At 52.1% G+C, this 13,833-nt stretch overlaps 1 protein-coding gene across 6 annotated transcripts in view; it reads left to right on the top strand.

Annotated features, from left to right (window-relative positions):
- NTRK3 (neurotrophic receptor tyrosine kinase 3) overlaps positions 1–13,833 on the top strand; it is a 196,065-nt gene that overhangs the window by 73,374 nt on the left and 108,858 nt on the right. For all 6 annotated transcript variants that reach the window (XM_058666613.1, XM_058666614.1, XM_058666615.1 and 3 more), the window contains 3 exons: positions 2,247–2,270; positions 3,315–3,382; positions 4,006–4,108. In XM_058666613.1, the coding sequence (XP_058522596.1) occupies positions 2,247–2,270; positions 3,315–3,382; positions 4,006–4,108 (195 nt within the window). The remainder of the gene's footprint in view (positions 1–2,246; positions 2,271–3,314; positions 3,383–4,005; positions 4,109–13,833) is intronic.

Genomic DNA, 13,833 nt, shown 5'->3' with positions numbered 1-13,833 from the left:
CTTAAATAAAAGGGCCAAATTACTACATATCGAAATTAACCCAGAAATCAAATGGCTAAAATCATCAATCAAAAGTCATAGATTAGTGGACAGAATGAAAAAACAGAGCCCATCTATCTGTTACCTAGAAGAAACACGTTTCACCAACAAGGATACATGAAACTGAAGGTGAAAAGATGGAAAAGGATATCCCAGGCCAATGGAAAGGAGAAATGAACTGGTTCAACATGGAAAGCATTAAAAAAAAATGAAGGAAGACACCATATAGTTATTAAGGGATCCATTCAGCAAGAGGAAATACCAATAATAAAAGTATATGTACCAAACTCCAGCACACTTAGCTACATGAAACAAATATTAATGGATTTAAAGGGAGATCTAGACTCCAGTCCAGTGGTAGTATGGGACCTTGGAGGCTGTCCTCTTCAACAAATGCTGTTGGGATAACTGGATATCCACTTACAGAAGTAAGAAACAAGATGGCTACCTTTCACCCGTATACAAAAACCAGCTCTAAATGGATCAGGGATCTAAATCTGCACCCAGGAACCATCAAACTATTAGAGGAAAACATAGGAAGCACTCTACAAGATATAGGCATAGGCAAAGACTTCTTAGAAACGTCACCAAAAACACAGTCAAAGCCACAATGGACAAATGGGACTACATCAAATGAAGAGGCTTCTGTACAGCAAAGGAATTGATCAACAAACCAAAGAGGCAATCAACAGAATGGGAGAAAATCTTCACACACTGTGTAACAAACAGTGGACTAATAGCCAGGATTTATAAAGAGCTTCAGAAACTCAATGGCAGCAAAATAAATAGCCCTGTGAAGAAATGGGCAAAGGAAATGAACAGGCGTTTTTCAAAAGAATAAAATCAAATGTGTAACAGACATATGAAAAATGCTCAGGCTCCCTAGCTATCTGGGAAATGCAAATAAAGACTGTATTGGGGTTCCACCTAGCTGCAGTGAGAAAAGCCTGCATTCAGACATGCACTAACAACACCTGCTGGCGTGGATGTGGGGAAGAGGTTCCCTACTGCTCCGCTGTTGGTAGAGGTATAGATTAATGCAGCTGCTATGAAAGTCAGTATGGGGAGTGTTTAGACAATTGAAAATGGATGTACCATATGACCCAGCTCTGCCACTCCTGGGAATATAACCAAATGAAGTGAAATCGATATGAGAGAGCAATCTGTACCCCCAAATTTACAGCACAATCCACATTAGTGAGGACAGGGAAGCAACTCAGATGCCTGTCAAAAGAGGAATGTATCAGCTGTGGTGCATCTACCCCATGGAATACTACTCAGCTATTAAGAAGAATGGAATTCCATTGGTTGCAACAAAATGCTCCTAACTAGAGACCATTATGCTCAGTGAAATAATCCAGTTCCAAAAGGACAAATACTCTGTGTTCTTTTTGATACAAGGTAACATTCATGCAAAATAGCAAATAAATAGATACATGGGTAAACAAATAGATACATACATAAACAAGTACATATGTAGAAACATATACATATACACACACGTATATATGTATGTATATATGCACACACACACACATCTAGAGGAACTGTGTAATGAAGATTAGCATATCAGGAAGTGATGATACTTTACAGTATGCATCTCTACTCTCAGGCCCTGTCTTCATTCTTTTAAAAAATATTTCCCCCCATCTGACTGGGATATTTCAAGAAGCCTGACTTCAGGCCAGACATTTGTTGCATGATCTGGTCCATTATTAAACCTTCCTACAGAAATATTTGATGTATTGAGCTCTTCATTTCCAAGACCTCCCTGTATGTATGATGTGCAGATTCCAGAGGCATGACTGAGCAGAATCAGGTGCACATATTGATCCTGGGGAGTGTGGTCTTGAGGCCATCACTGCCTTTCCAAGCAGGACCCAGAAAGCCCCTCTGCCCCCTCTTTACCTGACTTGTGCTCTGGGCCTGAAAGAGGGCTGGCTATGGGCAGTTGGGTGAGTCTGGGTCAGCCTCCTTTGTACTGAAACTAATTCCCAGGTAGGTCCCGCCCCTTAAACTGTGTCTTGTTGCTGTTGCACCTGTAGGACCTGTAGCCTGACTCTGGTGCAGCGAGGGGATGTACCAAGGGCCTGGGAACAGGGACCGGGTGAGGGGGAGTGTTAGAACAACACCATGTGTGTCTCTTCTGGACTTTTGCTGCCCTTGTTAAATGTCTCCATCTTCTTCTTCTTCTTTTTTTTTTCCAGAGAGCACAGATATCTTTGACTTAGGTAAGTCCTCCTTCACTGTTGCTCTAAGGTAACTGTTGACTCACACACCCTCTGCTGGCGCAGGTCACCTGCCCATGGTGGCAGAGTGTGGGAGATGTGAGTGAGGGAGACATACACACGTCCAGGCCAGCTCTGAGCCCCTCTGTGGGGAAGGTTGTCCCAGACCTAGTTTTGTCAGAAGCTTTTGAGTTTTAGCCATGCTGTTGGCTGGCAGGTTCCCTCAAAAGGGGCTGTGGGATTTCCTGTGCCCCAACACACACCCCTCTATTGTCCCCATTGTTCTTTCAGACAGAGCAGGGGCCTCTCGTCTGTTTAATTTCTCCATCGTGGCAGGAGCCCAGCACCCCTCCAGGGCCCAGGTGGAGGTGGGTGTGCCAGGTGTCCTGACAGCACAAGTGAGGGTGACTTGGGGTCAGGGTCCACGGTCTGCAGGGAGACGTGCACCTTTTCCTTCCCTGTGGAAGGCAGGCGTGATGGCACCAGTGGCTGCCATGTTTGGCACTGTTGGATGTATCATTTGCAGTCAGTTTTCTCATTGACAGTCGTGGAGGACTTGTGAGGTCAGAATGTCCTTTTAGAGAATTCTGCACTGGGGCCATTTCTTGCCCAAGCAGGTGGTTTTGTGTGGTGTGTCAGTCGAGGCACGGCTCCGTTTGGACGTGGCTGGGCTTGACTCAGTTTTCCACTGAAGTCATGTTTCCTTCTGCAGTCATGTGGGAGTGTGGGGTGTCTGTGGGGCAGGATGTGCTGCAGAGTAGTCTCCACCAGGAGCATGCTTGTGTCACAGCTGGGCAGTTCCAGGTCTTTGTGTTATTCTGTCTCATAGCCAGTGTACTTAGGCCATGGGGGTCGTGTCCCTGGTTGGGACAGGTGTGAGTGGATATCCTTGCTCCACCTGCAGCCTGCTCTTGGCTTGGCCAGGATCTGATCTCTAAGACCTGGAGACCCGGCAGAGGCTGGGTCGCCAGGTGGTTCTGGGGCCTGGGCATAGGGAGAGTCCTAGGCTTTGAGCTGACAGCCTCTTCCTGTATTTTTGGGTTTTAGTTGCTGCTGACGTGAGCCCCACACCTCCCATCACTGTGACCCATAAGCCAGAGGAAGATACTTTCGGGGTGAGTGCTCCATGGTTGGGGGGTGGGGAAAGCTCACGGTTACTCTGAGTTCCTGTGTCTCCAAACCTTGCCTTACTTGGGACCTCGGCTATGTGGTAGAGAAAAGCAGTGGTGAGCATGTGCCTTTCAGCCTGGGAGCCTTCCCCTTGTGCTGGGAGCAGTTCACTGCTTCCAGAAGGCTGAGGGTTCTCTAAGCCCGAGGGTCCAGGGAGCGCATGTGGTAAGATTCTAGCAGGTCAGCAGCCTGGAGGGGTCTGGCCCTGGGGAACATTTGCTCTGCAGCGTGTAGGGTGCAGGGCATCTCAGGGCTTACTGGCTGGACCCCTGCTATCTCAGGGCCAGAGGTTTCTCTGAGGTTCAGTTCTCTAAGATTCCCAGGGATGGGACTGTGGGACTTAGGGCCTCAGTGTGGAAATTGCTGGGAAACTAGAATAGGACAAAGGCTGTCCTGGGCCTTGGGGGCACAGAATATGACTGTGACACTCTGGGCACTGTCTTGGTGTTGTGTCAGGAAAGTGCTCAGGAGCATGGCTAAGAGAGGTGCTTTGATGGGGTGTGTACTCTGCTTCTGTGCTGCTTGGGCTCAGTGACTGCCCCTGACTGTCCTCCTGGGCCCCTGGCAGGTATCCATCGCCGTGGGACTGGCTGCCTTCGCTTGTGTCTTGCTGGTGGTCCTGTTCGTCATGATCAACAAGTACGGGCGGAGGTCCAAGTTTGGAATGAAAGGTGAGGTGGGATTTTCATGGCCGAGGGTGCTGTTGGGAGGCCATGGCTCTGCAGTCCTTCCCTCCTCACCCTTTAGGGTCTGGCTGGCATGACTGGAGACTCCTGTCTGGTCTCTGCATCTGTGGTCCACATACTTGGATACTGGGGAGGGGAGTGGGATTTGAGGGCCGGTAGTGAGGTTCTGAGTTTCTCCTCCCTGCTGTGGTATTGTCCCGGGGGCTGTGGAGCTGTATGGCTAAACCATAGCTCTGGAGCTGCTGTGTGGAAGCAGCTCTGCATGCTGCTCTGTGCAGCACCCAGAATGGCTGCCAAGAGCACTTTGGATCCCCGGCATTGGAGCTCATGGCGGTGTAGGGTTGTGGGTTTGTCCAGTAGGGGTAGGGGATTGGCATGAACAGGGTTAACAGGGATTCAGCATCCACCTGTTCTGGGCCAGTGGGTGCAGCCAAGTGGCTGGGGGCATGGGTGCCAACCCAAAGAATTTGAAGACAAGTTCCCGGCTTACACAGGAGGGATTGAGGAGCTGCCTCAGGGTGGCCGTTCCTGGTGAGATACTGGGATCTAAAAGCGCGGAATTTGCAGGCATGAGATGCTGTCTTCTGGGGTTCCTGATGTAGCTCAGGGACTGAAGGGACATACACCAATGACATTTCCAGGTCCAGTGGCCCTCTGAACTTCTGAGCAGATGGCCATGGCTTAGTGTTTCAGACATTGATGGGAAGCCCAGCCATGGAGTGGGGCAGGGGAGAGATGGGGCAGGGCAGCCTGACTTCCCAGGAGCCACTCTCTGACTTGGTAGAGCTAACAGATCACAGTAAGCTGACCCTTATTTCTGGAGTCTTCTGGAGTGTTTGAGCAGAGGAATAGATTCAGGCAGATTATGAAGAGTGGACATGATCTTAGTGACTTGAGGTCAGACGTGCTTGGACGCTTTCTCTGGAGGGGTCCTGTCGGGGCCTGGAAGGCTCAGGAGGGGAGCTGACTCTGACTCCTGGCTGTGGGATGGGCACTGTCCCATCTGAGGGGTTATTCCTGCTTCCACAGAGAAGACCCCAGGGTCTGGCACTAGCAGCTGAGACCTGGACGTGTCCAGGTGTACATTTTTCCACTCTGTCTTCCTGTTTCCAGAGTGGTGTGTTCCCAAGTCAGAAGGGTCAGGCCACACCTTAGGTGCCTCTCTTCAGCTGTTCTGAGCCTCCTCCTGCATCTAACGCTGTTCCTAAGCTGGATTGGGGCATGTCAACGTCTGCTGGCATCAGGCCAGGGTTAGAGACAGGACAGCTGTGCTGAGAATCAAGCCAGTACCTCTGGCTTTCAGGAAACAGCAGGCATGTGCACATCCCATGGGTACATGCCAGTGCTAGGGCACCCGCTTCTTCTCATGTACGTATCTTAGCTCTGGAGTTCCAAGCCAGTCTTGATGACACTTAGCAGTGTTGGCTGCAGCTTAGTCATTCCACCTGTTCAGCTTCCATGTGAGACTGATTCTGTCTGCCTCACAAGGCTCACGGGGTTCTAGGGTCACCATTCCTGTCTGCTCTCCTGAGACCCATTTGCCCCGCATAGCTTGTGGCCAGCACACCGTGTGCAGTGCCCAGTGTGTCTGCGCACTGTTGTTCTGCTCCTACAGTCCCGCTGCTGGACCAGTGGCTACGCCCACATGGCCCAGTGTGGGTGTGGCTTCACAGCATGCAATGATGCTCCTTGAACTTTCTTAGGGGTCTTAGGTCCAGCAGGCCCCCAAACCACCAAGGGGTGAGACGGACATTGCTCTTCCACAGCAGTTAGTGGCGGAGGTCCGTTTGTTTGAGAGAAGTCACAAGCTTATATAGGAGAAGGGGGCAGGCAGGAGGGTGGTCCTGACAGCACAGCAACATTGTGACTGGCTAACAGATATGTCTATCTCTTCTGGAACCTTCAATGAAGTTAAAAGTCAGGAAGCACAGGAAATTGTATCTCAGGGCAGACTGGTTAAACCAGGGTGAATGTAACATTAGACTTCCTAGAGTTGTTTATAAAGGAAGTCCTAGCAGAGTAGGGAAGAGAGACTGGGATGCATACCATTGTTCTTGCTGCATGCCCAGTGAACAGGCCATGCTGGGTCTGTTAGCCAGGGGGACGGTATGCCATGTGCCCATAGCCTCCCATATGGGCTAGGCAGGTGGAGATTCAGGGGCGATCTCGCTCAGAACTTAGATGTTCATTATAGGAAAAGCAGGGACTGCTTGGCGTGCCTGTGGAAGCCGAGACTGCCTGGGCTGGGGAGTTTCTTGGTAGCACATGTTGTCTCCTGTGGGGGCCTGGAGACTGTATGTGTGGTAGGGCCTGTTCTTGTGGACTTTTCTCCTTTCAGGGAGTGAGAAGCTCAGGGAAGCACAGGGATTGGGGTGGCCCCACAGGGAGCCTTTGCGGTTGTCTAGCTCTGTGTTTGCCTTTGTGGCTCAGCCCTTGGAGGACAGGAAACAGGACTCAGTGTCCTGGCCCAGCCTCTGCCCCTGTGTCTCTGTGCTCTGTGCCCCGGGCCCTCTCCCTACATCCACACAAGCAACCACCGGCTACCCAAGGGCAGTTTGAGTCAGTGCACCACTTACCTCTGTGAGTTTGAGCACACGTGTGGCTCCTGCGGACAGGCAGGCAAGTGCATCCATGTCCATTACAGTTCCCGCTGCTCTGTTGCTTTGTTGCCTAGGGAGCCTGCTGGTGTCCTGGTTGTTGGGCAGTCCCACAGGGGTGTGTGCAGGGTTCTTCTGGACACTGCCATACAGGAAATGGCTAGAGATGTATCATCTCAGACCCTTCCGGGGCTGCCATCCTGCTGACCAGCTGACCAGTGGCTGCCTTGGGATGGACTGTGTTAGACACAGCTCATCTTGGCATTGCAGAGGCTGCAGGCAAGGCCGGGAGCACAGAGCAGATTGCTCCTGCTCCTGGCGAAGTCCTTGCTGGGTGTGTCAAGGCTGTCGGGATGCATATCCTGGGCACTGGCCAGTCAGCTGGCCCCTGGGCAGGCCTTCCTTCTGGTGGGCAGGTCACAGGTGGCAGGGGGCTTAGAGGTGGGTATTGGGACACAAGCCTGTGGAAATCTTGGCTTGTGTATAGGGGATCTCAGTGTTTGCCAAGTTCATCCCCATAAAATATTGCCATATTGGGCATTAGACAGACAGGATGGTAATCTGTTATCTGCATCTGTGTTGAGAAGTGAAGAAGCTGAGGCTTGGTTAGGTGGAGTGGATCTGGAGCTCCCTGCCTGGCAACAATAGTGTAGCTGGTGCCCCTGAACACCTGTGGATATCTCCTGCTTGCCTGCTGCATGGGACAAGCTCCACAGTGTACCCACAGTGTACCCATGGTGTACCTGGTGCCCCTGAACACCTGTGGATATGTCTTGCTTGCCTGCTGCATGGGGCAAGCTCCACAGTATAACCTGTACCCCGAGTGCCTGTGGATAGGTCCTGCTTGCCTGCTGCGTGGGGCAAGCTCCACAGTGTACCCTGTGCCCTTGAACACCTGCATCTCGGGACAGTGGTTGGGAGGATGATGTTGGTATGTGTACAGCTGTGGCACACCCTGCAATGCTCATGGGAAGTGTGTACAGTGAGTACCCAGTGGGGAGGGGCCAGCTTGCAGATCTCATGTAGCCATGGAGATTGCCGTGTTCTTCATGACCACCTGCCTGGTAGGGGTGTTGGCTAGTGCAGGACCAAATGCCCGAGAGCCAGTCTCAAGCTCCTGCTCTCACTGGGTGAGCAAGACACCAGGCTGCGGTGGTTGCAGTACCCGGGCTCATGGGCCTGTGTCCACATTGCACAGATGAGGGGATGAGAGCCAGAGACAGGCACTGACTGCCTTCCCACTTGGGTGCGCTGGGCTGGGCGGTCGGGGACAGGGATGACATGGGGCAGTTGAGGAGCTGCTTCCCATGCTCTGAGCAGCTGCTGAGGGCTGTGAAGTGGCTGGGTGTGTGGGTGTCTGTCCAACACTGCTGGGCCCGGGGCACGTGCTCGCTGTGCAGTCTCAGATACTTAAACCAATGTGACCACCTCCTTGCCTGCGACTGAGTCCTCCTAGTAGGTCATGGGATCAGGCCAGCCCAGCTTTGCAGGGATCTGAGGCTGCTGTCCTGTTGAAGTTGTTTTGCTGTCCCTGTGGCTGAGTTTACGTGGGGATGTCATTTCTGCCTTCTTTCCCCCACCCCAGCGCAGGGAGCTATAGTCTCACCAGGTCGGAGCTCTCACCTGGACCTGGGCACAGGGTGGGACTTGGGGCAGGGAGTGTGAGGGGTGGGGGCCAGAGGAAGCCAGTCCTGCACTTTGGATGCCACTGACTAGAGCAGCATCTTCTGCCTAGAGAAATCCTCGTGTGGCTACTGTTGGGGGAGGCCTGGACCCCTGGGGCCCCTCGGGCAGGGCAGGACCCTTCTCTGCGGTGTGGTGGCTTCCTGACTCGCTGCAAACATGCTCACTCTCTGCTTGCCTTGCCCTCTCTTGAGTTCTACCATCTCCTTCTCCCCTGTGGTGTGCAGGGTGGGAAGGTGTCCCTGGGCCTGCCTGGCAGAGAGGAGCTCTGGCAGGATCTCAGGGTGGAGCTGGCGCCATGTCCTCTGCTGTCATCCCCTCCTGGTATTCTCCTGACAGACTCCCATGCGCTCCCCTCTCCTAAAGTCCTTGTCTCAGAGCTCCCCAGCATGAAGCCAGGTCTAATTACGTAGGTTCAGGTCCTGGAAGATCCTGAGGCAGGGCATAGAGTCCCTGAGCTGAGCAGCGGGGTCCAGCATGTGCACCTCAGGGCTTCGCCAAGGTGGCATGGAGGCAGCTGTCCTAGGACTTGCCTGTGTGCCCATGTGCCAAGGGGCTGGGTCAGGGCTGTATTCTCAGTAATGTCCTCATGCCTCGGGCTCTCGTGCTCGGTCTGAAGGCCCTGGAGGTGGCGCCTGATGGAAGATGCCTTTCTCAGGAAATACCTCTTGGCTGCGTGTGGCAGTCCCCGCAGCTGTTTGCAGGGCTCGGAAGGTTTGGGCAAGGACACAACAAGTCCTTCCCTTGCTTCCTTTAGGTAGCTCGTGGGGTGTGCTGGAGTTGCCTGCCTTTGCGCTGCTGTAAGAGTGGCCTGTTTCTCACAGTCATTTATGCCAAACAAAGGAGTATCAGAAAACAAATTAGAAAATGGGATTTTTAAATGTACTCTTAAAATAACTCTGGAACTTCACGATGATTTGTCTATTAGGAGTCCTGACACTTCTGCTCTCCAAACCCACGACCCCCACTCTGTGCAGTGCAGCCTGGTGCAGACCAGGGTGGGGGCTGATGCCCACCTGCACCCTGAATGCTTCCTGCCCAGCCGGTTCTCACTCCATGGGTGACAGGACCTGTTTCTTCCCAGAGTGCCTTTTCCCTCTGCACCTTATCTGGGATGTCCAGGACTTCTGGGAGCTTCATTCCTTCTCTGGGGATGAGCAGGAGCTTTGCCCAATGAGAGGCTGCCATGTTCCCTGCCACAGTATCTCTAGTGTGCTGCATCTGTGGTGTCCATGCTGTGCTGTGTCCACAGTGTACCATGTCCACCGATGTTCCATGTCCACAGGTGTGCCATGTCTGTGGTATTCCATGTCCATGGTGTTCCATGTTTATGGTATTCCGTGTCTGTGGTGTGCTGTGTCCATGGTGTACCCTGTCTGTGGTGTGCCGTGTCCATGGTGTACCCTGTCTGTGGTGTGCAGTGTCCACGGTGCTGTGCTGTGTCTGTGGAATGTCATGTATGTGGTGTGCAGTGTCCGTGGTGTGCCACGTCCATGGAGTGCCATGTCTGTGGTGTGCCGCATCCATGGTTTTCTCTGTCCACGGTGTGCTGTATCTGCGGTGTGCCGTGGCTGTTGAGTGCCATGTCTGTGGTGTGCAGTGTTCATGGTATGCCGTGTCTGTGGTGTGCTGTGTCTGTGGTATGCTGTGTCCATGGTTTCCTTGTTCTTTGAGCTCTGTCGAGTCTGTAGGCTGTGCAGGAGCAGAGAAGAGAAGCCATGGGTCAAGCAGGAGACAGGTTTCTGGACTGGGAAAGAAGAATTTCAGGCAGAAATCAGCTGCCCGCAAGCCAACCCTGCAAGTGCTAGGTAAGCTGGACAGGGTGTGGGGAGAGACACACTGAAGGATGAAGAGCAACATCCCAGCAACCAGACACCTCTGCCACCCATCTTGGACAAAACCCACCTTGGAAGGAGTCTGGATCTCGGGGGAGGGTCTGGCTCCAGTCCTTTCTGGGTCAGTGGCACCCTCTGTTTACGCCGTGTGCTTAGAGTGCGGCCTGCAAGGTGGTGCTACCTCTTCTTACTTTTTTCCTGGCCTGATGCCACCCACCAGGGAGGGTTGCTGGCATCTTCCTGACAGACCCTGGGCCTAGTGTTCCAGAGGGGGTGCACTTCCCAGCGGTGATGACGGAGACCCCAGAGCCAGGCTGGTGGTTGTGAGCCCAGCTGGGCTCCCAGCGTGTAGACCTGGGCCAGTGCACATCCTGCTCGTTTGTTCTGGACGGTGACGAGGGTAGCATGCTGAAGTGCTTCCTCCTGGGAGAGGGGCTGCGATCTGAGGTGAGCATGTGAGGAGCAGTTGTTTTCACCTCTTGTCCTGCCGGGGAACGAGAAGCACAGCCGTGACTGTTGACCGAGTGCCTGTTGTCTGGCACGATGGCTGCCAGGTAGGGTGTTCCCGGGTGACCACTGAAGGTGTCCTGCAACTAAGAGTGGACCCCTCTCGGGAGCACCTCTTCCTGCTTTTGCAATCCTGCAGAGGGTTTCACAGCTCTCCAAAATGAACTGCACCTAGGATTGTTTGAATCAGGCACGGGGACTTCAAGCTCCTTGGTGTGTGTAGCCTGTGACTAAGGCCCAGGCTGTGGCCTAAAGCCGTGTGCCTCCATGTGTCTGTAACCCCAGGCCAGAGTGCAGGCTGCAGATCTGCTGTGCCTACACCTGGGGCTTGTCAGGCACTTGCATGCCTGGGTTGCCCCTTGCTCCTGCCCCATGTGAGACCCTGCCTGTGGGGTCCACTCACACTCTATGGGTCTTGGCACACTAAGGGAGGGCAACTATGGGAGAGTGGATGAGGATGTGGCAAGCACATAACACTGGGGGGCTCAGGGTCTGTTGTAGGGTCAGTGCATCAGGGGTAATGGTCCCCGTTGTTGGCCTCAGCTCTAGGGAAAGCTGGAGGTGGCTGGGTCCCATTACTGTCTGCTTCAGAGATGGCCACAGCAGGAGAGCCTGTTTATCCCAGCAGTCCCCTGCCCTCATATAGGCATAGTCAGGAGCTGGGACTTCTGTGCTTGGGACAAAGTCATTGCTGCTGGAGTGCAGCCTCCCAGAATCAGTAGCAGCTCCACTGTCGAGTCTCCCCCAGGGCCACAGGCACAGGGATGGGGTCATTCCCTCAGGGCCACAGGCACAGGGATGGGGTCACCACAGCTCCACTGCCGAGTCTCCCCCAGGGCCACAGGCACAGGGATGGGGTCATTCCCTCAGGGCCACAGGCACAGGGATGGGGTCATTCCCTCAGGGCCACAGGCACAGGGATGGGGTCACCACAGCTCCACTGTCGAGTCTCCCCCAGGGCCACAGGCACAGGGATGGGGTCATTCCCTCAGGGCCACAGGCACAGGGATGGGGTCACCACAGCTCCACTGTCGAGTCTCCCCCAGGGCCACAGGCACAGGGATGGGGTCATTCCCTCAGGGCCACAGGCACAGGGATGGGGTCACCACAGCTCCACTGTCGAGTCTCCCCCAGGGCCACAGGCACAGGGATGGGAGTGCAGTGGCTTGGCAGTGAGCCTGGGAGGCTAGGACTGTTCTTCCACAAGGATGAAGCCACTTGTGTTCTTGTGGTCCACTCTCCAGGTGCATCAGTATAGGCCATAAGAATGACTATTTCTGTTCTGTTAAAGGATATTTCCTTTATGTACTTTTTCCCCCAGTATTATTTTTAACTTGAATTAATATTTAATGGATTATATACAGTTTTTTAAAAGGATTTACTTATTTATGTTTTTATTGGAAAGTCAGATATGTACAGAGAGTGGGGGCGGCAGAGAGGAAGATCTTACGTCTGCTAGTTTTATTCTTCAAGTTGGCACTATGGCCAGAGCTGAGCCAGTCTGAAGCCAGGAGCCTCTTCCGGGTCTTCCACATGGGTGTAGGGTCCCAAGGCCTTTCGCAGGCCACAAGCAGGGAGCTGGATGGGAAGTGGGGCTGCCGGGATGCGAACTGGCGCCCCCATGGGATCCTGGCGTGTGCAAGGCAAGGGTTTAAGCCTCTAACACAATGACTTCTCTCTTCCTTTTCCCCTTCATCCTCCCTTCCTATCCTCCTTCCCACATTTTCTCACTCTTTTTTTAACCTTTGAAATAAAATGCTCTGGAGTTAAACCACAGTAAAAGGCTTAATACCTTACCAAATAACAAATTGGACAAGTTAAAGGCAAAAAATGCATCAATTTAGTGGGAATACAGACAGTGGCTAGTTAAATGGAAGAATGACCATTTTACCCATATGTAATAAGGTATAAAGTAATTATAGATCATAACAGTTACAGTATTACACCAAGTATAGCATTCCTTTTTTATTTACTTTTTTCTACTTTATTTGTAATTTTATGATACAATTTCATAGGCTCTGGGATTTTCCCGATTCCCTCCCCAAATTCCCTCCCTCCAACTGATTTCCTGCATGTTATTACAATGCTATAGTACTTCCTAAGCAGTCATAAGTCCATCATTCTGCAATTTAAGTATGTCTTGACATTGCTGGTACAGACAATGGCAGACATTCTAGTATCCTATGGTCAAGATATAGCCAACCATTTTATTGGGAGCCCATGTTTGATTTGGATATGATAGCCTCTCTTACACCATTACTATACATTCCCTTAAATGAGAAGCTATGAAATAAAAATCAACAACAGGAATAAAAAGATTTACAGCACCATGGAGTTAAGTAACATACTACTGAATAACCAATGTGTTGATGAAGAGATGAAAAAGGAAACAAAATCTTTTTGGAGAAAATAATGCTACTATGTGATCTATGAGTCAGTGAAGAATTTAATTAGAAAAAAGAAAGAAATGCAAATTAAAAACAATATCCAAACCTTTCTTTCACTTGCTGATTTACTCACCCAATGGCCCCAACAGTGGGGTGACAGCCAAGAGATTCATCTGGTCTTTGTGTGGGTGCAGGGACCAAGGTCCTTGGGCTACTTTTTGCTGCTTTTCCAGGCCATTAGAGGGAAGTTGGATCAGAAGTGGAGTGGCCAGGACTTGAATTAGTGCTCATATGGGGTGCTGGCACTGCAGATGGAGGCTTATTTTGCTGTGCCTCAATGTAGGTCATGTTTGTTTATTTGAAGAGACAGATTTTTCCATGTACTGGTTTATTTCCCCCAATGCCGGAAATGTCCAGGACTATCCAGGCTGACCCTGACCCAGGACCCCATCTGGGTTTCCCACGTGGTGGCCTTGCTGCCTCCGAGCTGCATTATCAGGAAGCTGGGTTGGAAGCAGTTCCTTGGTGTGTTCCCACCCCCTGCCCTGAGTGATCTACTGAGGGAAGAGCGTACAGGGCAAGAACCCAGAGAATCACACAGTCACCCTGACCAGCTGCTGCCTGGGCCACCTCCGTTAGAGGGTCCTGGGTTTCCTGTCAGAGGCAGACACACACACACATGTGTACAGATGCGCACACAG

This window comes from Ochotona princeps, chromosome 6, assembly GCF_030435755.1.
Source record: "Ochotona princeps isolate mOchPri1 chromosome 6, mOchPri1.hap1, whole genome shotgun sequence".
Classification (NCBI taxonomy): domain Eukaryota; kingdom Metazoa; phylum Chordata; class Mammalia; order Lagomorpha; family Ochotonidae; genus Ochotona; species Ochotona princeps.
Note: the sequence above shows the minus strand (reverse complement) of the source record. Positions and strands in the feature narration are given on the sequence as shown.